General features: G+C 50.5%; 1 protein-coding gene across 1 annotated transcript in view; it reads left to right on the forward strand.

The window, feature by feature from the left end:
- adprhl1 (ADP-ribosylhydrolase like 1) overlaps positions 1–20,294 on the forward strand; it is a 210,296-nt gene extending 190,002 nt beyond the window's left edge. The window contains exons 4-7 of the mRNA XM_087992419.1: positions 7,310–7,450; positions 13,059–13,186; positions 18,784–18,916; positions 19,916–20,294. Of these exons, the coding sequence (XP_087848545.1) occupies positions 7,310–7,450; positions 13,059–13,186; positions 18,784–18,916; positions 19,916–20,079 (566 nt within the window). The 3' untranslated portion in view covers positions 20,080–20,294. The remainder of the gene's footprint in view (positions 1–7,309; positions 7,451–13,058; positions 13,187–18,783; positions 18,917–19,915) is intronic.
- Positions 20,295–21,771: the final 1,477 nt, after the last annotated feature.

Here is a 21,771-nt window from a genome sequence, read left to right on the forward strand (position 1 = left end):
GGGAGTGGGGAGTGTGAGGTGCTGAGTGGTAGCGGGGAGAGTGAGGAGCTGAGTGGGAGCGGGGAGAGTGAGGAGCTGAGTGGGAGAGGGGAGAGTGAGGTGCTGAGTGGGAGAGGGGAGAGTGAGGAGCTGAGTGGGAGAGGGGAGAGTGAGGTGCTGAGTTGGATAGGGGAGAGTGAGGAGCTGAGTGGCAGAGGGGAGAGTGAGGACCTGAGTGGGAGAGGGGAGAGTGAGGAGCTGAGTGGGAGCGGGGAGAGTGAGGAGCTGAGTGGGAGCGGGGAGAGTGAGGAGCTGAGTGGGAGCGGGGAGAGTGAGGAGCTGAGTGGGAGAGGGGAGAGTGAGGAGCTGAGTGGGAGAGGGGAGTGTGAGGAGCTGAGTGGGAGCGGGGAGAGTGAGGAGCTGAGTGGGAGTGGGAGTGTGAGGTGCTGAGTGGGAGTGGGGAGAGTGAGGAGCTGAGTGGGAGAGGGGAGAGTGAGGTGCTGAGTGGGAGAGGGGAGAGTGAGGAGCTGAGTGGGAGAGGGGAGACTGAGGTGCTGAGTGGGAGAGGGGAGAGTGAGGAGCTGAGTGGGAGAGGGGAGAGTGAGGTGCTGAGTGGGAGGGTGGAGAGTGAGGAGCTGAGTGGGAGTGGGGAGAGTGAGGAGCTGAGTGGGAGCGGGGAGAGTGAGGAGCTGAGTGGGAGCGGGGAGAGCGAGGTGCTGAGTCGGAGTGGGGAGAGTGAGGAGCTGAGTGGGAGCGGGGAGAGTGAGGAGCTGAGTGGGAGAGGGGAGAGTGAGGAGCTGAGTGGGATCGGGGAGAGTGAGGAGCTGAGTGGGAGCGGGGAGAGTGAGGTGCTGAGTCGGAGTGGGGAGAGTGAGGAGCTGAGTGGGAGCGGGGAGAGTGAGGAGCTGAGTGGGAGTGTGGAGAGTGAGGAGCTGGGTGGGAGCGGGGAGAGTGAGGAGCTGAGTGGGAGCAGGGAGAGTGAGGATCCGAGTGGGAGAGGGGAGAGTGAGGAGCTGAGTGGGCATGGGGAGAGTGAGGAGCTGAGTGGGAGAGGGGAGAGTGAGGAGCTGAGTGGGAGCGGGGAGAGTGAGGATCCGAGTGGGAGAGGGGAGAGTGAGGAGCTGAGTGGGCGTGGGGAGAGTGAGGAACTGAGTGGGAGAGGGGAGAGTGAGGACCTGAGTGGGAGAGGGGAGAGTGAGGACCTGAGTGGGAGTGGGGAGAGTGAGGAGCTGAGTGGGAGCAGGGAGAGTGAGGAGCTGAGTGGGAGAGGGGAGAGTGAGGAGCTGAGTGGGAGCGGGGAGAGTGAGGATCCGAGTGGGAGCGGGGAGAGTGAGGAGCTGAGTGGGAGAGGGGAGAGTGAGGAGCTGAGTGGGAGCGGGGAGAGTGAGGAGCTGAGTGGGAGAGGGGAGAGGGAGGAGCTGAGTGGGAGCAGAGTGAGTGAGGAGCTGAGTGGGAGAGGGGATAGTGAGGAGCTGAGTGGGAGAGGGGAGAGTGAGGAGCTGAGTGGGAGCGGGGAGAGTGAGGAGCTGAGTGGGTGTGGGGAGAGTGTGGAGCTGAGTGGGAGAGGGGAGAGGGAGGAGCTGAGTGGGAGTGGAGAGAGTGAGGAGCTGAGTGGGAGAGGGGAGAGTGAGGAGCTGAGTGGGAGAGGGGAGAGTGAGGAGCTGAGTGGGAGCGGGGAGAGTGAGGAGCTGAGTGGGAGAGGGGAGAGTGAGGAGCTGAGTGGGAGTGGGGAGAGTGTGGAGCTGAGTGGGAGAGGGGAGAGGGATGAGCTGAGTGGGAGTGGGGAGAGTGAGGAGCTGAGTGGGAGAGGGGAGAGTGAGGAGCTGAGTGGGAGAGGGGAGAGTGAGGAGCTGAGTGGGAGTGGGGAGAGTGAGGAGCTGAGTGGGAGAGGGGAGAGTGAGGAGCTGAGTGGGAGTGGGGAGAGTGAGGAGCTGAGTGGGAGCTGGGAGAGTGAGGAGCTGAGTGGGAGCGGGGAGAGTGAGGAGCTGAGTGGGAGCGGGGAGAGTGAGGAGCTGAGTGGGAGAGGGGAGAGTGAGGAGCTTACTGGGAGTGGGGAGAGTGAGGGGCTGAGTGGGCGAGGGGAGAGTGCGGAGCTGAGTGGGAGGGGGGAGAGTGAGGAGCTGAGTGGGAGCGGGGAGAGTGAGGTGCTGAGTGGGAGTGGGGAGTGTGAGGTGCTGAGTGGTAGCGGGGAGAGTGAGGAGCTGAGTGGGAGCGGGGAGAGTGAGGAGCTGAGTGGGAGAGGGGAGAGTGAGGTGCTGAGTGGGAGAGGGGAGAGTGAGGAGCTGAGTGGGAGAGGGGAGAGTGAGGTGCTGAGTTGGATAGGGGAGAGTGAGGAGCTGAGTGGCAGAGGGGAGAGTGAGGACCTGAGTGGGAGAGGGGAGAGTGAGGAGCTGAGTGGGAGCGGGGAGAGTGAGGAGCTGAGTGGGAGCGGGGAAAGTGAGGAGCTGAGTGGGAGCGGGGAGAGTGAGGAGCTGAGTGGGAGCGGGGAGAGTGAGGAGCTGAGTGGGAGAGGGGAGAGTGAGGAGCTGAGTGGGAGAGGGGAGTGTGAGGAGCTGAGTGGGAGCGGGGAGAGTGAGGAGCTGAGTGGGAGTGGGAGTGTGAGGTGCTGAGTGGGAGTGGGGAGAGTGAGGAGCTGAGTGGGAGAGGGGAGAGTGAGGTGCTGAGTGGGAGAGGGGAGAGTGAGGAGCTGAGTGGGAGAGGGGAGACTGAGGTGCTGAGTGGGAGAGGGGAGAGTGAGGAGCTGAGTGGGAGAGGGGAGAGTGAGGTGCTGAGTGGGAGTGTGGAGAGTGAGGAGCTGGGTGGGAGCGGGGAGAGTGAGGAGCTGAGTGGGATCGGGGAGAGTGAGGAGCTGAGTGGGAGCGGGGAGAGTGAGGAGCTGAGTGGGAGTGTGGAGAGTGAGGAGCTGGGTGGGAGCGGGGAGAGTGAGGAGCTGAGTGGGATCGGGGAGAGTGAGGAGCTGAGTGGGAGCGGGGAGAGTGAGGTGCTGAGTCGGAGTGGGGAGAGTGAGGAGCTGAGTGGGAGCGGGGAGAGTGAGGAGCTGAGTGGGAGTGTGGAGAGTGAGGAGCTGGGTGGGAGCGGGGAGAGTGAGGAGCTGAGTGGGAGCAGGGAGAGTGAGGATCCGAGTGGGAGAGGGGAGAGTGAGGAGCTGAGTGGGCATGGGGAGAGTGAGGAGCTGAGTGGGAGAGGGGAGAGTGAGGAGCTGAGTGGGAGCGGGGAGAGTGAGGATCCGAGTGGGAGAGGGGAGAGTGAGGAGCTGAGTGGGCGTGGGGAGAGTGAGGAACTGAGTGGGAGAGGGGAGAGTGAGGACCTGAGTGGGAGAGGGGAGAGTGAGGACCTGAGTGGGAGCAGGGAGAGTGAGGAGCTGAGTGGGAGAGGGGAGAGTGAGGAGCTGAGTGGGAGCGGGGAGAGTGAGGATCCGAGTGGGAGCGGGGAGAGTGAGGAGCTGAGTGGGAGTGGGAGTGTGAGGTGCTGAGTGGGAGTGGGGAGAGTGAGGAGCTGAGTGGGAGAGGGGAGAGTGAGGTGCTGAGTGGGAGAGGGGAGAGTGAGGAGCTGAGTGGGAGAGGGGAGACTGAGGTGCTGAGTGGGAGAGGGGAGAGTGAGGAGCTGAGTGGGAGAGGGGAGAGTGAGGAGCTGAGTGGGAGCGGGGAGAGTGAGGAGCTGAGTGGGAGTGGGGAGAGTGTGGAGCTGAGTGGGAGAGGGGAGAGGGAGGAGCTGAGTGGGAGTGGAGGGAGTGAGGAGCTGAGTGGGAGAGGGGAGAGTGAGGAGCTGAGTGGGAGAGGGGAGAGTGAGGAGCTGAGTGGGAGCGGGGAGAGTGAGGAGCTGAGTGGGAGAGGGGAGAGTGAGGAGCTGAGTGGGAGTGGGGAGAGTGAGGAGCTGAGTGGGAGCTGGGAGAGTGAGGAGCTGAGTGGGAGCGGGGAGAGTGAGGAGCTGAGTGGGAGCGGGGAGAGTCAGGACCTGAGTGGGAGAGGGGCGAGTGAGGAGCTGAGTGGGAGCGGGGAGAGTGAGGAGCTGAGTGGGAGCGGGGAGAGTGAGGAGCTGAGTGGGAGCGGGGAGAGTGAGGAGCTGAGTGGGAGCGGGGAGAGTGAGGACCTGAGTGGGACTGGGGAGAGTGAGGAGCTGAGTGGGAGAGGGGAGAGTGAGGAGCTGAGTGGGAGAGGGGAGAGTGAGGAGCTGAGTGGGAGAGGGGAGAGTGAGGAGCTGAGTGGGAGTGGGGAGAGTGAGGAGCTGAGTGGGAGCTGGGAGAGTGAGGAGCTGAGTGGGAGCGGGGAGAGTGAGGAGCTGAGTGGGAGCGGGGAGAGTGAGGACCTGAGTGGGAGAGGGGAGAGTGAGGAGCTGAGTGGGAGCGGGGAGAGTGAGGAGCTGAGTGGGAGCGGGGAGAGTGAGGAGCTGAGTGGGAGAGGGGAGAGTGAGGAGCTGAGTGGGAGTGGGGAGAGTGAGGAGCTGAGTGGGAGCTGGGAGAGTGAGGAGCTGAGTGGGAGCGGGGAGAGTGAGGAGCTGAGTGGGAGCGGGGAGAGTGAGGACCTGAGTGGGAGAGGGGAGAGTGAGGAGCTGAGTGGGAGCGGGGAGAGTGAGGAGCTGAGTGGGAGCGGGGAGAGTGAGGAGCTGAGTGGGAGAGGGGAGAGTGAGGAGCTGAGTGGGAGCGGGGAGAGTGAGGAGCTGAGTGGGAGCGGGGAGAGTGAGGACCTGAGTGGGACTGGGGAGAGTGAGGAGCTGAGTGGGAGCGGGGAGAGTGAGGAGCTGAGTGGGAGCGGGGAGAGTGAGGAGCTGAGTGGGAGCGGGGAGAGTGAGGAGCTGAGTGGGAGAGGGGAGAGTGAGGAGCTGAGTGGGAGAGGGGAGAGTGAGGAGCTGAGTGGGAGCGGGGAGAGTGAGGTGCTGAGTGGGAGCGGGGAGAGTGAGGAGCTGAGTGGGAGCGGGGAGAGTGAGGAGCTGATTGGGAGAGGGGAGAGTGAGGAGCTGAGTGGGAGAGGGGAGAGTGAGGTGCTGAGTGGGAGAGGGGAGAGTGAGGAGCTGAGTGGGAGAGGGGAGAGTGAGGTGCTGAGTGGGAGAGGGGAGAGTGAGGAGCTGAGTGGGAGAGGGGAGAGTGAGGTGCTGAGTGGGAGAGGGGAGAGTGAGGAGCTGAGTGGGAGAGGGGAGAGTGAGGAGCTGAGTGGGAGAGGGGAGAGTGAGGAGCTGAGTGGGAGCGGGGAGAGTGAGGAGCTGAGTGGGAGCGGGGAGAGTGAGGTGCTGACTGGGAGTGGGGAGAGTGAGGGGCTGAGTGGGAGAGGGGAGAGTGAGGAGGTGAGTGGGAGCGGGGAGAGTGAGGTGCTGAGTGGGAGTGGGGAGTGTGAGGTGCTGAGTGGTAGCGGGGAGAGTGAGGAGCTGAGTGGGAGTGGGGAGAGTGAGGTGCTGAGTTGGAGCGGGGAGAATGAGGAGCTGAGTGGGAGTGGGGAGAGTGAGGTGCTGAGTGGGCGAGGGAAGAGTGAGGAGCTGAGTGGGAGAGGGGAGAGTGAGGTGCTGAGTGGGAGCGGGGAGAGTGAGGAGCTGAGTGGGAGTGGGGAGAGTGAGGTGCTGAGTGGGCGAGGGGAGAGTGAGGAGCTGAGTGGGAGAGGGGAGAGTGAGGAGCTGAGTGGGAGAGGGGAGAGTGAGGTGCTGAATGGGAGCGGGGAGAGTGAGGAGCTGAGTGGGTGAGGGGAGAGAGAGGATCTGAGTGGGAGAGGGGAGAGTGAGGAGCTGAGTGGGAGAGGGGAGAGTGAGGTGCTGAGTGGGAGAGGGGAGAGTGAGGGGCTGAGTGGGAGAGGGGAGAGTGAGGGGCTGAGTGGGAGCGGGGAGAGTGAGGAGCTGAGTGGGAGCAGGGAGAGTGAGGTGCTGAGTGGGAGAGGGGAGAGTGAGGAGCTGAGTGGGAGAGGGGTGAGTGAGGAGCTGAGTGGGAGAGGGGAGAGTGAGGTGCTGAGTGGGAGAGGGGAGAGTGAGGGGCTGAGTGGGAGCGGGGAGAGTGAGGTGCTGAGTGGGAGAGGGGAGAGTGAGGGGCTGAGTGGGAGCAGGGAGAGTGAGGTGCTGAGTGGGAGAGGGGAGAGTGAGGAGCTGAGTGGGAGAGGGGTGAGTGAGGAGCTGAGTGGGAGAGGGGAGAGTGAGGAGCTGAGTGGGAGAGGGGAGAGTGAGGGGCTGAGTGGGAGCAGGGAGAGTGAGGTGCTGAGTGGGAGAGGGGAGAGTGAGGAGCTGAGTGGGAGAGGGGTGAGTGAGGAGCTGAGTGGGAGAGGGGAGAGTGAGGAGCTGAGTGGGAGAGGGGTGAGTGAGGAGCTGAGTGGGAGAGGGGAGAGTGAGGAGCTGAGTGGGACAGGGGAGAGCGAGGAGCTGAGTGGGAGCGGGGAGAGTGAGGAGCTGAGTGGGAGAGGGGAGAGTGAGGTGCTGAGTGGGAGAGGGGAGAGTGAGGTGCTGAGTGGGAGCGGGGAGAGTGAGGAGCTGAGTGGGAGAGGGGAGAGTGAGGAGCTGAGTGGGAGAGGGGAAAGTGAGGTGCTGAGTGGGAGCGGTCAAACTCAGGGATTTCCTTGAAGGTTTGTGTGAAAACCTGGTCCCTGACTTTTTTTCCTGAATGGTTGGTTTTTATGGCTTGTTCCTCTCCTTCTCCATCCCCCCAGCACAGGGAATGCTACTGTAGAACATGCCAATGCAGGAATGGACCATTCAGCCCATTGTGCTGAACTAGCTCTTCTAACAATGGGAGAGATTATAAGGTGCATCTTAAAAAGAACATCAGAAGTTAAATATAGCAGTACGAGTTAGCCTATTCACCCTTGTGCCTTCTCTGTATTTATAAAATCATGGTCCTCGCTATCGCCGCTCCCACTGAGAGTGGAGTTGAGACCACAACCCAACTGACCACTGAAGTCTGTCATCCCTAGTGTTACCAGGGTAAATCTCTGAGGTCCATTGAACTTTATTTTTATAATTTATTTCTATAACCTATGATAGGTTCTAGGACGAAATTATAAAAATAAATTATTTATCTCATTACTGCTCTAATTTATTTTTGTTTCTGACGAATTTGATCTGTCGTACCTGTACCTCGGTACCTTTGGTCCTAAGATGGCTCTGTAATGCAGTGACTGTTAGCTTTTCATTTGAGGACATGTGACAATAAAGCCAATTCAATTCAGTTCAGTTTTCCGAGCTCTCTTAATCTTTTCCCAAGTTGAGAATTGGGTATAAAACCTCAGCAAAGGTCTACACCATGGGTTTTTCTCCTTTACAAACAGAAATCCACTTCTGTTCGGTCATTTTTCACAGAATGGACTTTCACCGTCTGTTGATCATCGTCTCTCCCCCTCTCTCTCTCTCTTCCTACTCACGGCAGGTTTCCTGGGGTCACTGTGCACCGCTCTTTTTGCATCCTACGCTGTGCAACGCAAGCCCACGGCAGAGTGGGGAAGGGAGATGTTAAAGGTTGTGGCTGTCGCTGAGGCTTACTGCAGGAAAACCATTCGTCACATGTCAGGTGAGAATTTTACAGTGGGGGCTGGGGGAGGAGGATTACCAGAAACATCTGACTTGGTGATCAGGAAGGTGTGTGTCCTTTTGTCCATTGCACATGGGATTTGAAGTAAGTTCCCAGGATGTGAATACGATGCTGTGTTCCCGTCATTTCAGCAGTAGAGAACAACATCCTGCATTTACATAGCCCCTTCAACACAGGAAACCATTCCCTGCGCTTCTCAGGTGGGTAATTAAAGATTGACTCTGAGCCAAATAATCATAGAGTCATAGAGATGTACAGTACAAAAACAGACCTTTCGGTCCAACCCGTCCATGCCGACCAGATATCCCAACCCAATCTAGCCCCACCTGCCAGCACCCGGCCCATATCCCTCCAAACCCTTCCTATTCATATACCCATCCAAATGCCTCTTAAATGTTGCAATTGTACCAGCCTCCACCACTTCCTCTGGCAGCTCATTCCATACACGTACCACCCTCTACGTGAAAAAGTTGCCCCTTAGGTCTCTTTTATATCTTTCCCCTCTCACCCTAAACCTATGCCCTCTAGTTCTGGACTCCCTGACCCCAGGGAAAAGACTTTGACTATTTATCCTATCCATGCCCCTCATAATTTTGTAAACCTCTATAAGGTTTATTCTTGATGTCACAAGGAATTAAGGGCTACGGGGAGAATGCGGGTAAGTGGAGTTGAAATGCCCATCAGCCATGATTGAATGGCGGAGGGGACTCGATGGGCCAAATGGCCTTACTTCAACTCATATGTCTTATGGTCTTATGGTCTAAGGTCACCCCTCAGTCTCCGACGCTCCAGGGAAAACAGCCCCAGCCTGTTCAGCCTCTCCCTGTAGCTCAAATCCTCCAACCCTGGCAACATCCTTGTAAATCTTTTCTGAACCTTTTCAAGTTTCACAACATCTTTCCGATAGGAAGGAGACCAGAATTGCACGCAATATTCCAACAGTGGCCTAACCAACATCCTGTACAGCCGCAACATGACCTCCCAACTCCTGTACTCAATACTCTGACCAATAAAGGTCATGGGATCTGTAACTACAATCAGTAGCAACTTACTCAAGTAACGTAAATTCAGAGGATACAGAAGTTCTGAAGAACAGTCACTGGACCTAAAACGTTGCTTTGTCTCCACAGATTCTGCCAGACCTGCTGAGTTTCTTTAGCAGTTTCTGCTTTTGTGATGACAATTTTAAAATTGATACATTGCCAAACTAGGAACGTATGGCTGAGTTAGGGGGAGATTTTCCCATAGTCACTGAATTACTAGTGGGCGGCACGGTAGTACAGTGGTTAGCACTGCTGCCTCACAGCGCCAGAGACCCGGGTTCAATTCCCGCCTCAGGCGACTGACTGTGTGGAGTTTGCACATTCTCCCTGTGTCTGCGTGGGTTTCCTCCGGGTGCTCCGGTTTCCTCCCACAGTCCAAAGATGTGCAGGTCAGGTGAATTGGCCATGCTAAATTGCCCGTAGTGTTAGGTAAGGGGTAAATGTAGGGGTATGGGTGGGTTGCGCTTCGGTGGGTCGGTGTGGACTTGTTGGGCCGAAGGGCGTGTTTCCACACTGTAAGTAATCTAATCTAATTACATTTTCCAGATAATGCCCTGGACACCATCAACCCCACCCCACCGGCAGGACAGATCCAGCAGAGGTGGTGGCACAGTGGTTTACTGTCAGAAGGAAGTTGACCTGGTCTAAATTTAAACAAAATTTGGAATTTAACTGTTAGTCATCATCTTCCCATTTCATTTTCCATGTTATTACTAGCTGGAAGTCAATAGTATGAATAAAACAATCAAGTTTGATGGTCAGGAGGAATGGGGAAATAGGCAAGAGTGAAATAGAAATAGATAGGGAGTGAGTGAGGGCCAGGAATATTCAAACAGAGTGAGAGGGAGGGTCAAGGATGCTGTGACTGTCAAGAGTCAGGTCACAGAAAGTATACCAGGACCAATACACAAGCAAATCTGGAGGAGTGGTTTCAGAAGCTACCACTGGGCTGTTCAACTGGAAGCTGGCTGCACATAGGAAGGTCTGTCCTGAACCTAGAACCAAATGCTGGTGAAATTATTATCAAATGGAAAACGAAGCACCGAATTTGCCTGTGGAGGTGATCTCCTACATTCTGCATTTCCTGTCTATGTCTGACAGGAAGGAAGCATCTTTGGTGAGCAAAGCTTGGTACACTGCCTTTCTGGACCAAAGTCTCCAGAGCAATGTTTTCTATCACCTCCAAGGGTAGGTATGTTAGGAATAAAAGAATGACTAGGGTAGGAATAGGTCCAGTCAAGGATAGTAGTGGGAAGTTGCGTGTGGAGGTGGAAGAGATTGGGGAGACACTGAATGAATACTTTTCTTCAGTATTTACTCAGGAACAGGGCATTGTCGTCGATGTGAATACTGAGTCACAAATAAGTAGAATGGATGGCTTTGAGGTATGTAGAGAAGAGGTGTTGGAAATCCTGGAAAAGGTGAAAATAGATAAGTCCCCTGGGCCTGATGGCATTTATCCTAGGATTCTCTGGGAAGCAAGGGAGGAGATTGCAGAGCCATTGGCCTTGATTTTTATGTCCTCTTTGTCTACTGGAGTAGTGCCAGAAGACTGGAGGATAGCAAATGTGGTTCCCTTGTTCAAAAAGGGGAGTAGGGATAACCCTAGTAACTATAGGCCGGTGAGTCTCACTTCTGTTGTGGGCAAAATCTTAGAGAGAATTGTAAGGGATAGGATTTATGCACATCTGGATAGGAATAATGTGATCAAGGATAGTCAGCATGGTTTTGTGAAGGGCAGGTCGTGCCTCACAAACCTTATTGAATTCTTTGAAAAGGTGACAAAGGAGGTTGATGAGGGGAAAGCGGTAGATGTGGTATATATGGATTTTAGTAAGGCGTTTGATAAGGTTCCCCATGGTAGGCTACTGCAGAAAATACGGAGATATGGCATTGAGGGTGAGTTGGAGGTTTGGATTAGGAATTGGCTGGATGGAAGAAGACAGAGGGTAGTAGTTGATGGCAAAGTTTCTTCATGGAGTGCCGTCACTAGCGGTGTTCCGCAAGGATCTGTTTTGGGACCATTGCTGTTTGTCATTTTTATAAATGACCTGGAAGAGGGGTTAGAAGGTTGGGTGAGCAAGTTTGCGGATGATACGAAAGTCGGAGGAGTTGTTGACAGTGAGGAAGGATGTGGCAGGTTACAGCAGGATATAGAGAAGCTGCAGAGCTGGGCAGAAAGGTGGCAAATGGAATTCAATGTAGCTAAGTGTGAGGTGATTCACTTTGGGAAGAATAACAAAAAGATGGGGTACTGGGTTAATGGTCGGATACTTGGTAGTGTGGATGAGCAGAGGGATCTTGGTGTCCATGTACACAGATCTCTGAAAGTTGCCACCCAGGTAAATAGTGCGGTGAGGAAGGCATATGGCGTACTGGCTTTTATTGGTAGAGGAATTGAGTTCCGGAGTCCTGAGGTCATGATGCAGTTGTATAAGACTCTGGTGCGGCCGCATCTGGAATATTGTGTGCAGTTTTGGTCGCCATACTATAGGAAGGATGTGGAGGCACTGGAACGGGTGCAGAGGAGGTTTACCAGGATGTTGCCTGGTATGGAAGGAAGATCGTATGAGGAAAGACTGAGACACTTGGGGCTGTTTTCATTAGAGAAAAGAAGGTTTAGGGGTGACTTGATTGAGGTGTACAAGATGATTAGGGGGTTAGATAGGGTTGACAGTGTGAACCTTTTCCCGCGTATGGAGTCGGGTATTACAAGGGGGCATAGCTTTAAATTAAGGGGGGTAGATATAGGACTGAAGTTAGGGGTAGGTTCTTCACTCAGCGAGTCGTAAGTTCATGGAATGCCCTGCCAGTAGCAGTGGTGGACTCTCCCTCTTTATGGGCATTTAAGCGGGCATTGGATAGGTATATGGAGGATAGTGGGTTAGTATAGGTTAGGTGGGCTTGGATCGGCGCAACATCGAGGGCCAAAGGGCCTGTACTGCGCTGTATTCTTCTATGTTCTATGTTCTATGTTCTAAGTAAAGACTATCAGAATATCGTTCAATTTTCGCCCAAACTGGAAAATGATACTAACATCAAACTAATACAGTTGAGTCTGCAAAACCTGTTCATGTTCTGATTTGGAGGAGCCGGTGTTGGACTGGGGTGTACAAAGTTAAAAATCACACAACACCAGGTTATAGCTGAGACATCCACCTGATGAAGGAGCGTCGCTCCGAAAGCTAGTGCTTCCAAATAAACCTGTTGGACTATAACCTGGTGTTGTGTGATTTTTAATGCTGTCCATGTTTCATTTCAATAACCTATTTGTAATGAGGATCAGTTTATTTTCAGTATTCCCCATAAAAGGGGCAGGTTATGACAGTTGCCCCACTGAAGACTTGGTTACCAGTAAGTACTTTTGCAGATCTCGAATAGATCAGTGGGAGAGATCTCAAAGCCCAGTTCTCAGTATGAGACACCTGGATAGATGTACAACTGCAGTATGAAGGCCTAAGGAAGATATGCAGCTTTGACAAGGCAACGCCTAGGATCAGTTGAGGAGAAATTGAGAAAATACTACAAAGATGACTGATGCAGTTACTGAAGTTTTTTCATCTTGCACCCATCAGGACAAATATAAGAATACCAAGCTTCAAGCCATTACCTTTTCCATGGTAACTCCTTGGTCAATCAGAATTAATTTTCCAACCCAATCTATACTCCTATCTCCTGTCACTTGGCTTGTTATAATCATTTAAAGTTCGGCATGCTTGCATTTGTCCTGACAAAACGTTCCAACACGTCTCCCTTTTTAAGCAATAGAGGAACCTCGATTACCCGGCATTCGATTATCCGAATATTGGATTATCCGGCAAGGTCCCGATGCTTGGCTAAACTATGTTATCCAGAATTTGATTAACTAAACAAAATATTCCCCATCCGTGTCCTTCGGATAATCGAGGTTCCTCTGTAAACAACGAAATTATAGTGTGGAGAATTATTGTCCACCTATCAATGTGCTGGCAAAACTCAAAACACATTAGATTTGATTCCGTGATTGGACAACGCTTGCTAAATGATTGAGAGTGTACTATGAAATATGCAATTTTAGGTTGTCACTTAAGCTTACAGTTCGGTGCACTTGAGTGTACTGAACGCTCCACAGGTTAACACACAAAGCTTTTGTTCTTTGCAGACAGAAAGAACACATGCAAACATTACATCTGCTTCAACAAAACAGGTGACAGCCACTCACTAGTTTATTCCTCAGGGCAATAACTTGGTCAATCAGCGTCAACCTACCTGGTATAAATTTAAACAAAACTTGGAATTTAACTGTTAGTCATCATCTTCCCATTTCATTTTCCATGGCAACCCATCTACCGATTAGAGTCCATTTACCAACCAATCAGCATTCCCTTCCCACATGATGGCTCCCTTTAATCTTGGTATTCTTGCTAATAGTCCTGATGAGCACAACAGAAGTTTTTTTTTAAAACAAATGTATTCTCTTTTTGGCAACAATTATTTTCTTTAGAAGTTCAGGAGCATCCTGAAACTGTAAGAATTGACTCAATAAGGTGCACTTTTTGCCTTAGAATACCAACAGAATTGGTTCTATTTTGAAACCAAATGGCAGACATATTTGGAAGAAAGAGGAATTTCACAGGAAGGGCAGAACACGCCGACCTTCCCGAAGAACTATGACGCAGAAAAAAGAGATCAGGTTGGTGCGCTGGGGCTCATAATCCTGAATTAAAACTCCGTCTGCCATTCTGAAGATTTATGGGGCTAAATTCAATAGAGGGAAGGCTAACCAACCAGTTTGTCAGAGTGCTTTCCAGCATTTCGGTTTATGAGATTGTCCCTAACATTGCACACTTTGGGTATAGAGGACCACTGTGGCTGCCTGCTGGAGTAGACCGACCCTGCGTTGTTATGGGCCAGAGATAGAGTTACTACAACGCAACAGCATGAGAATGTCGATGCCACAGGTTTTAAGGCACACTGGTGGAAAGCAGTGGCACCTTCTCTCAGTTGGCACACCTGTACATGTAAGAATCTAGCACATTTGACACCGGGAAACCAATTGTGGGAGAATTTGACCAAAATTGAAACAAACCCGTGTGGAAGCCATTTTTGTCCCTAGCCAGCTTTCCTTTTTTATTTATTCCTCAGCCTTAGTGTCCTCACACTGTTTCTCCTGTTCCCTTTTTTTTTGTCATCTACCCATTCACACTCAGCTTTTAACATCTCTCAGCTTTTGAGAGCTCCATCTGCTGTACAAATCTCTGTCCCCCCCATCACATGCATTGTTCCTTCAACTGGCCAGTAAGATATCTTTCCATTTAGTATCGGCTTTATCCTTCCATCCTTTAATGAATAATTAATCAATGCAGCCATGCTTCAAATATATAATTTAGTTAAATATTGTGAAACTGAAAGCACGAAGATAGATCCAAAAATGGCTTCCACACACTTGTGAGTCAATTTTGGTCAAATTCTCCCACACTAAGATTGTTAGATTTCATTTGTGTGCAGTGAAAGGGTAGATTTGGGACCAGCGGTCTGGACTGAGTTGATTCATGAGCAATGGCACAGTGGAATGGTTGGTACAGTTTCTGAGCTTTGGAAAGGTCTAGGTTAAATGGTTTAGTATCTGTGCTCTGGGATTGTTGAAGATGCATCATTAGTTCAAGGTGGTTTGGTATCTCAGTTCTGGTAAGTTGGTTGTCTTGTTAATGGGATGGAAATGTGTTGCTGGAAAAGTGCAGCAGCAACACATTTCCATCTCTGATCTCCAGCATCTGCAGACCTCACTTTCTCCTGTCTTGTTAATGGGGTCAGTCAGTAAGTGTGCTACGTAACAACAGAACAAAAAATAGGTAGAGATCTCATATATGAGTAATACCGGATAAGTCAGATCCCAGAATGAAACCTGTCATCATTGATCATGTGTTTAAATTGGTTGCCATGGCGGTTAGTTACTGAAATTTAACTAGACAAGGCTGAAGATGGTCCTGAACAAATGAATTGTACAAAAAATACAAGCCTATATATAAAAAGCAGCAGTTAGAAAAATCCTAATGCAAACATCATAACAAGGTTTCAATGTCTTTTGCAACATTATCCTTTTATTCCTATCTCAACTCTTCAAGTTCTTACCAAATTGATTCCTCACTGTTTCTTGGTCTTGGTCTGTGGAAACAATTTTATGATTTGCTCTGAGTCCTCTACCCTGATGCCTTTAAACTTTTTCAGTCCTTGATGATTTCTATCTGAACTCTCCTGTTTGGAAGCTGCATCATCTATAGCACTTTGGCCACAGCGAGTCGCACACCTGAGCGAAAACCTCGATTCTCTGACTGGGAGAAACTTGCTCTCCCTTCGGAACTAAACACAGAAACTAAACTAATGGCGTTTCATCTGTCGTAAACTCAGCAATATAAATATTCCATCCATTAACACTGTAGGGGTTCTGCCAGGCACCATGTGCTCTGGGGATTAGTGCAACTAGGTCACTATTCCAAAAAAAAAGCCTGTTTGAAGAAAAACACTTTCACAAAACTGCCCCTCCGCTAACTGCCTTTGTTTTAAAATCCAAAATATAATAAATAGTGTGCACCATTCATCATATTTTAAACTAAAAATATCACTCATGGGATGTGGATGCCATTGGCTGTAGCAATATGTATTGTCCATGAGAAGATGGTGGTGAACTGCCATCTGGAACCACTGCAGTCCGTGTGCTGTAGGTTAACCCACAATGGCCTTAGGGAGGGAATTCCAGGACTTTGACCCAGCAACAGTGAAGAAACACTGATAGATTGCCAAGCCAGGATGGTGAGTGGCTTGAAAGGGAACCTGAGGTTGGTGGTTAGATTAGATTAGATTGCCTACAGTGTGGAAACAGGCCCTTCGGCCCAACCAGGCCACACCGACCCTCTGAAGAGTAACCCACCCAGACCCATTTCTCTCTGACTAATGCACCTACCACTACGGGTAATTTAGCATGGCCAATTCACCCTAACCTGCACATCTTTGGACTGTGGGAGGAAACCGGAGCACCCGGAGGGAACCCACGCAGACACAGGGAGAATGTGCAAACTCCACACAGACAGTCGCCCGAGGCTGGAATCGAACCTGGGATCCTGGTGCACTGAGCTACCATGCCGCCCCAGGTGTTCCCAGGTTTCTGCTGCCCTTGTCCTTGTAGTGGTTGTGGGTTTGTCTACAGATGGGGATCAAGGACAAAATCTGGGAGCTTCTCACCAACCCGTGTAGCAGGAAGTGCTTCCTTCTCAGTCACAGCAAATCTCCCAGTTTCTGTCAGTCAGTGGATACAGAGTCTTTGTTTCCTATCCATCAGTGTTTGAGAGAGTGTGGCTCCAGCTCAGTAGAAGATACATCTGTAGCAATGATAATGGGCAACTCTGTGTCATAGATAACCAGTGATTTAGGGTGCAGGTTTGCTCACTGAGCTGTAGGTTTGATATCCAGACGTTTCATTACCTGGCTCGGTAACATCATCAGTGGCTACCTCCAAGTGAAGCGAAGCTGTTGTCTCCTGCTTTCTATTTATATGTTTGTCCTGGATGGGGTTCCTGGAGTTTCCTGTTCATTTTCTGAGGGGTTGATAGATGGCATCTAGATCTATGTGTTTGTTTATGGCGTTGTGGTTGGAGTGCCAGGCCTTTAGGAATTCTCTGGCATGTCTTTGCTTAGCCTGTCCCAGGATAGATGTGTTGTCCCAGTTGAAATGGTGGTTTTATTTCATCAGTGTGAAGTCTATGAGGGAGAGGGGGTGGTGTCTTTTTGTGGCTAGCTGGTGTTCGTGTATCCTGGTGGCTAACTTTCTTCCTGTTTGTCCTACGTAGCGTTTGTGGCAGCCCTTGCATGGGATTTTGTAGATGACGTTGGTTTTGTCCATGGGTTGTACTGGGCCTTTTAAGTTTGTTAGTTCTTGTCATAAGCAGTGATGTCAACATCTCTTTGACTTTCCTGAAATGTCTTTGTTGTTCTTCCTGCCAGCACCTTGTAGTTTCTTCTAACAGCTGGTGTTATGGCTCATTGACAATAGCTGCCCATCAATCTCTGGAACAGACGTGGACCATTCAGCCCATCAAGTCTGCTCCTCGTGTTCCAAAGAGCTGGAAACTGGATGCACCCACCATATGCCAAAGGAAATTTATAGCCCAGTTGTGAGAAACTACATTTGCTAGTGTGTGTAAGTGGCCAGGTGGGTTTCAGACACTGAATATTATCTGGGTGCCTTTTAAATATGGCGCCCAGATATTGGAGCTCAGCAGGTTTCAGAACTTTTATCGATAAAAGCTTACCATGCACTTGCAATGAAATCACACAGGAAAACTTAACTTGTCTCCAAAGAAAGTCCTTCCTACATTTCAGGCCCATCAAGACACTTAGCTTCAGAAGAGAAAGTTCCTCTCAAGTTTTTCTATAATATGTCTTATAACCTTCAGAGTTCTGTCCATGCACTATTTATTGATCTTATTAAATGGCTGGAGGGATTTGGAGGGCTGAATAGTTCCCAATTCTTGTATTTTTGTCTCTCTTTTCTGTACTCATCCACACCGGTAGCAAGCCATGCAGACCGGTGGGCAACACATTTTAGCATCAGAGTTTCTTTTACCTGCACTTGAACTAGCCCATCCCTGATCACTAACCAAATCCCACCCATTATCGAAAGGATGTGATTGTACTCAGAGTCAGAATGTCACTTCTCTAATATCTGCATCTCAAACTCCATCTCACCAAGCCAGAGCTGAAGAGTTGTAAACACTTGATTAGATGTAACTGAGTGGAATCACATTTGGTTGCAATTAGCTGGCGTGGGATCTTCTCTTGGATGGTTACAGCTGATCCTTTGCTCACCTGTGCTCAGGAATAATCGCTTTGGTTGGTTTGATATCTGTGTGATCTGGGAGGATCAAGTGGATTGACTCACATCTGTTGTGTATTGGTTGGACCTTGTTGGTTTGTATTTGTGGAGAAAGTGAGGACTGCAGATGCTGGAGATCAGAGCTGAAAATGTGTTGCTGGAAAAGCGCAGCAGGTCAGGCAGCATCCAGGGAACAGGAGAATCGACGTTTCGGGCATAAGCCCTTCTTCAGGTGTGTCTGGTGCAGAGCAATGGGTTGGGATCTGTGCTCATCTCTGGCCCTGGCTAACTGAGTTAGTATCTTTACTCTGGGAGAGTCAGGGCCCAGTGCTCTCCGATTTTCATTGGTTTGATAATTGTGCTCAGGCATTGCCATTTCCGGCTTGCATTTTCCTCTCCCCTTCCAGCATTGTGAAAGGATTATTCCTATTTCAACACCTTGAACAATCTCTCCCAAAACCTATCCCCCCTCTCATGCCAACAGCCTCCCTTTCACTGCTTCTCTTTCTAGTGCATGGCTCCTTTAAGGGGAAGCATATGGTATCCACCACTCATAACCCAGTTCTCATCTACATTGTGGAGACTAACTGCAGACTAGCCGACATGAGTGATCCTGACCTTCCTCATTGCTGCACTCCCACCTGGATCTCCTTATTCTCAGCTTCCCATATTCGGCTGAACACCCTGCAGGGTGATAACCTGAACCCCACCCCCCACCCAGAGTCAAAGCCAGTGGATTAAAGTCCAGCTTTGACCAGTTGGTGGTGCCACTGAGTACGTACCTTCCAGCCACTCCTACAATCAAGTGAGCTCCTCTGGATTGAGTCTGTAAGCTCAAAAGAAAGATGTGGAGATACTGGGCAAGTCTGTGTCTACAGATCCGCCGAGGCTAGACAAAAGAAAAAGACAAATGGAGGGGACCCATCACAGAGAGACGATCAATACAGGAAGGGTGGTTTATGGATTATAAACCCAATTTGACTGGTATTAGATGAGGAAACTCTGGCTTACTGCCTATAGTGGGAAGGATCAGGTTATTGGTCAGTCAGCCTGTGCCTTCAGCTGGACAAATGCAGCAAACAAGGTACTGACCTGACAAGGCCTGCTGTCCTCTATGGGAGCATGAGACTTACCTGTCCCTTTTCTGCTCCCTTTTGCCTTACACCATCTCCTGCCTTCTCACCACCTATTTCCTCCCTCTTTCTACATTACCTCTTTTCTTGCTTCTGAACTTGCTTAAAACCTGCCCGGATTTTGACTGTCCCTTTTGAGTATTTTAAGCATTTTCTCCTTAGATTTCCAATGTCTGTTGGGTTTGCATTCTCATAAAATTTAACAAAGTTAGAAGGGACTGACAGAATAAATGATGTAAATTAAGACTCTTAGACAAAAGAATAACACCTAGTGAAATTAATCCAAAGGTCTACAAGGAATGGAGTTCAGAAGGTGTTGGTGGGAGGAGAGGGCACGATGCGCCAATGATCGCCTACGATGCCCTCCTCTTCGCTGGCAGTGACTGGACTGAACTATGTCATCACGCCATGTTTCACGGGGGTAAGTACAACTGCACATTATTTGCCTTGAGATTTGGATTCAACAGGTCAGCACAGAATGGCTGAGATAGAGGACTGAGGTGGCCTTGGACAGATGGGGCCATCCGACAGAGAGGTTAAACGTTGAAAATGTTAAACTGTCAGCTTGGCACATTGAGCTCAGAAAGCAATTAAGGATGTTGATCAGCTTTTAGTGGGAGCCTGTTTAGATGCCATTCATTTAGATTGTGGCTGGTTGATGCCCCCGTTCCATTGATCCAGCGTTGTGATATCATCCTGACGCTCTCACCAAATATAACTCAGCACCCTTTCTCGCAAAAGCTCCAAGCATCCACACCCCTTTTTGAGGGAGACGGTTCCAAATTTTCACCACTCCTGTGTGATTCCCCCTCCTGATCGGTTTCATTTGAGTTTTATCCTGCTTTCATCCCTGCACTCCTCCTCCAGAGGGTATCATTCCTCTCCATCTATCCTCCCAAAATCCTTTAAGCAACTTGTACATTTCGATTGGAGCAGCCCTCAATTTGCTTTATGCAAGTCGGTGTGACATAAGTTTATTGAACCTAGCTTCATAATGTAGCCCTGGTGAATCAGTCCAAGACCCTCTTCTTCCAAGGCGTCCCTGATATCCAGTGCCCAGAACTGAACCCACAGCTCTAGAAACATGGTCTCTGGGACTTCAGGATTTCTCCTGGTGCCTTGTGTGCTACATCCAATAAACCTCTGGGTGTGTAAAGGGTGTTTTAACTTCAGAGTCTCTGTGCATAGTATGCGAGGAGATCATGTAGTACGTGGTGTCTTCAGAGCCTTTTCTAGTAAACAAACATCAATATGCAAGTAAGATCTGTATTATCCACCAATTTTGCATCCTTAACCAACGATTAGATTTGCTACTGTATATGGCACCTTCCTGTGCACTAACTGGTTGCCATGTGAAGCAGCACAACACTTTGGAATGAGCTAAGGAGAAGCACTTTACCTCATATTTTTATATCAACAGGTGAGAGTGGGGCCACTGGATCAATTGCTGGCTGTCTCTACGGCCTCCTTTATGGAATGGCAAACATCCCCAAAGGCTTATACAAGAATTTGGAGTTCAGGGAGAGACTGGAGGGGCTTGCAGAAGAACTGTACAAAGCAGCAAATGACAGCAAAACCCCTTGAGAGGTACAAGGGGGCAAAACCAGGTCACAACATTTCAGATTTCCTGTCATCTGTAAAGTTACTGAATGAACCACGAATAATAAATGGATACCGCGACAGATGTAAAAGATAACTCACAGTGAGCACAGCTCTGTGACTTGATGATAAAATTATATAGGCAAAAGTGAGGACTGCAGATGCTGGAAAAGCACAGCAGGTCAGGCAGCATCCGAGGAGCAGGAAAATCAATGTTTCGGGCAAAAGCCCTTCATCAGGAATAGAGGCAGGGAGCCTGCAGAGTGGAGAGATAAATGAGAGGAGGGTGGGGATGGGGAGAAAGTAGCATAGAGTACAATAGGTGAGTGGGGGAGGGGATGGAGGTGATAGGTCAGGGAGGAGGGTGGGGGAAGGTAGCAAAGAGGTAGAGGGGAGGGAGGTGTCAGAGATGGTCAGTTCCAACCTTCCAGCTCAGCACCATCCCCATGACCTGTCCTACCTGCCAATCTCCCTTCCCACCTATTTGCTCCACCCTCCCCTCTGAGCTATCACCTTCATCCCCACCCCCATTCACCTATTGTACTCTTTGCTACCTTCCCCCACCCTCCTCCCTGACCTATCACCTTCATCCCCACCCCCATTCACCTATTGTACTCTTTGCTACCTTCCCCCACCCTCCTCCCTGACCTATCACCTCCATCCCCCCCCCCTTTCACCTATTTTACTCTATGTTGCCTTCTCCCCAGCCCCACCCCATTTATCTCTCCACTCTGCAGGCTCCCTGCCTCTATTCCTGATGAAGGGCTTTTGCCCGAAATGTCGATTTTCCTGCTCCTCGGATGCTGCCTGACCTGCTGTGCTTTTCCAGCACCACTCCAATAAAATTACATACTTCATCATATATTTTGAACACAAATCGCCTCAGGGTCTCCCTTGCTTGGACCCAGATGTTCAGCGTTTTTGGTTTTGTTTCTAATTGGAATTTCAGATGAACCGCAATTGATATCACGCTAAGATTTGAGGGAAACACCAAGCAAATTTCACGCTACAATATTTCCAAAATGCCTTAGTACGTATAGTGTATTATCTAATATCTATTAATGTATCCTTCTGTCATGTCCACCTTCTAATACTATGAAAGTGTATACTTTAAAATAAATGTAGGTGGATTTTGACAGTGTACGTGTCATGTGTAATTTCCTCTATTAAGCATCGAAGTACGTTGTAGGATGGTGAGTTATAATCCCAGCTCCTCCGTTGGTGCTCCCCATCATACCTCCACCATACTGCATATACCTACTGAATGGCAACATGTAATATTCATGTTTAAAACAAAAACGGGCTTTAACCACAGGGCCTCCTGAACTGTGGGTTGCAAACTGTTGGGGGCAAATATTCAAGGCAGCAATGGGTGCCAAAAGCTGAGTGAGCCCCTTCAAATCTGAATTTGTTCTGTAAACTGGGCCTAGCCTTGAGGCTTGGTTCTGTGATGAAAGATCCTGTGTGAATGAGTAGGTGCTCTCTAACGTTTAAAAAAAAATCTGCCAATGGAACAGATCATTCTTTCTGCTGACCCCTGCTGTCACCCCCCCACCCACACCTCACCAGAGTCATGGCTACTCTCAAACACCAACATAGGGTCACAGTGGGGACAAGGTTTGGAAAACGGCGAGGACAGTTTCCATAAACTTGGCTTGGCAATACCTTTAGTTTAGA

Source organism: Chiloscyllium plagiosum, unplaced genomic scaffold (assembly GCF_037043375.1).
Source record: "Chiloscyllium plagiosum isolate Xiang-an unplaced genomic scaffold, Cpla_swu_hap1 HiC_scaffold_12, whole genome shotgun sequence".
In the NCBI taxonomy this organism is placed as follows: domain Eukaryota; kingdom Metazoa; phylum Chordata; class Chondrichthyes; order Orectolobiformes; family Hemiscylliidae; genus Chiloscyllium; species Chiloscyllium plagiosum.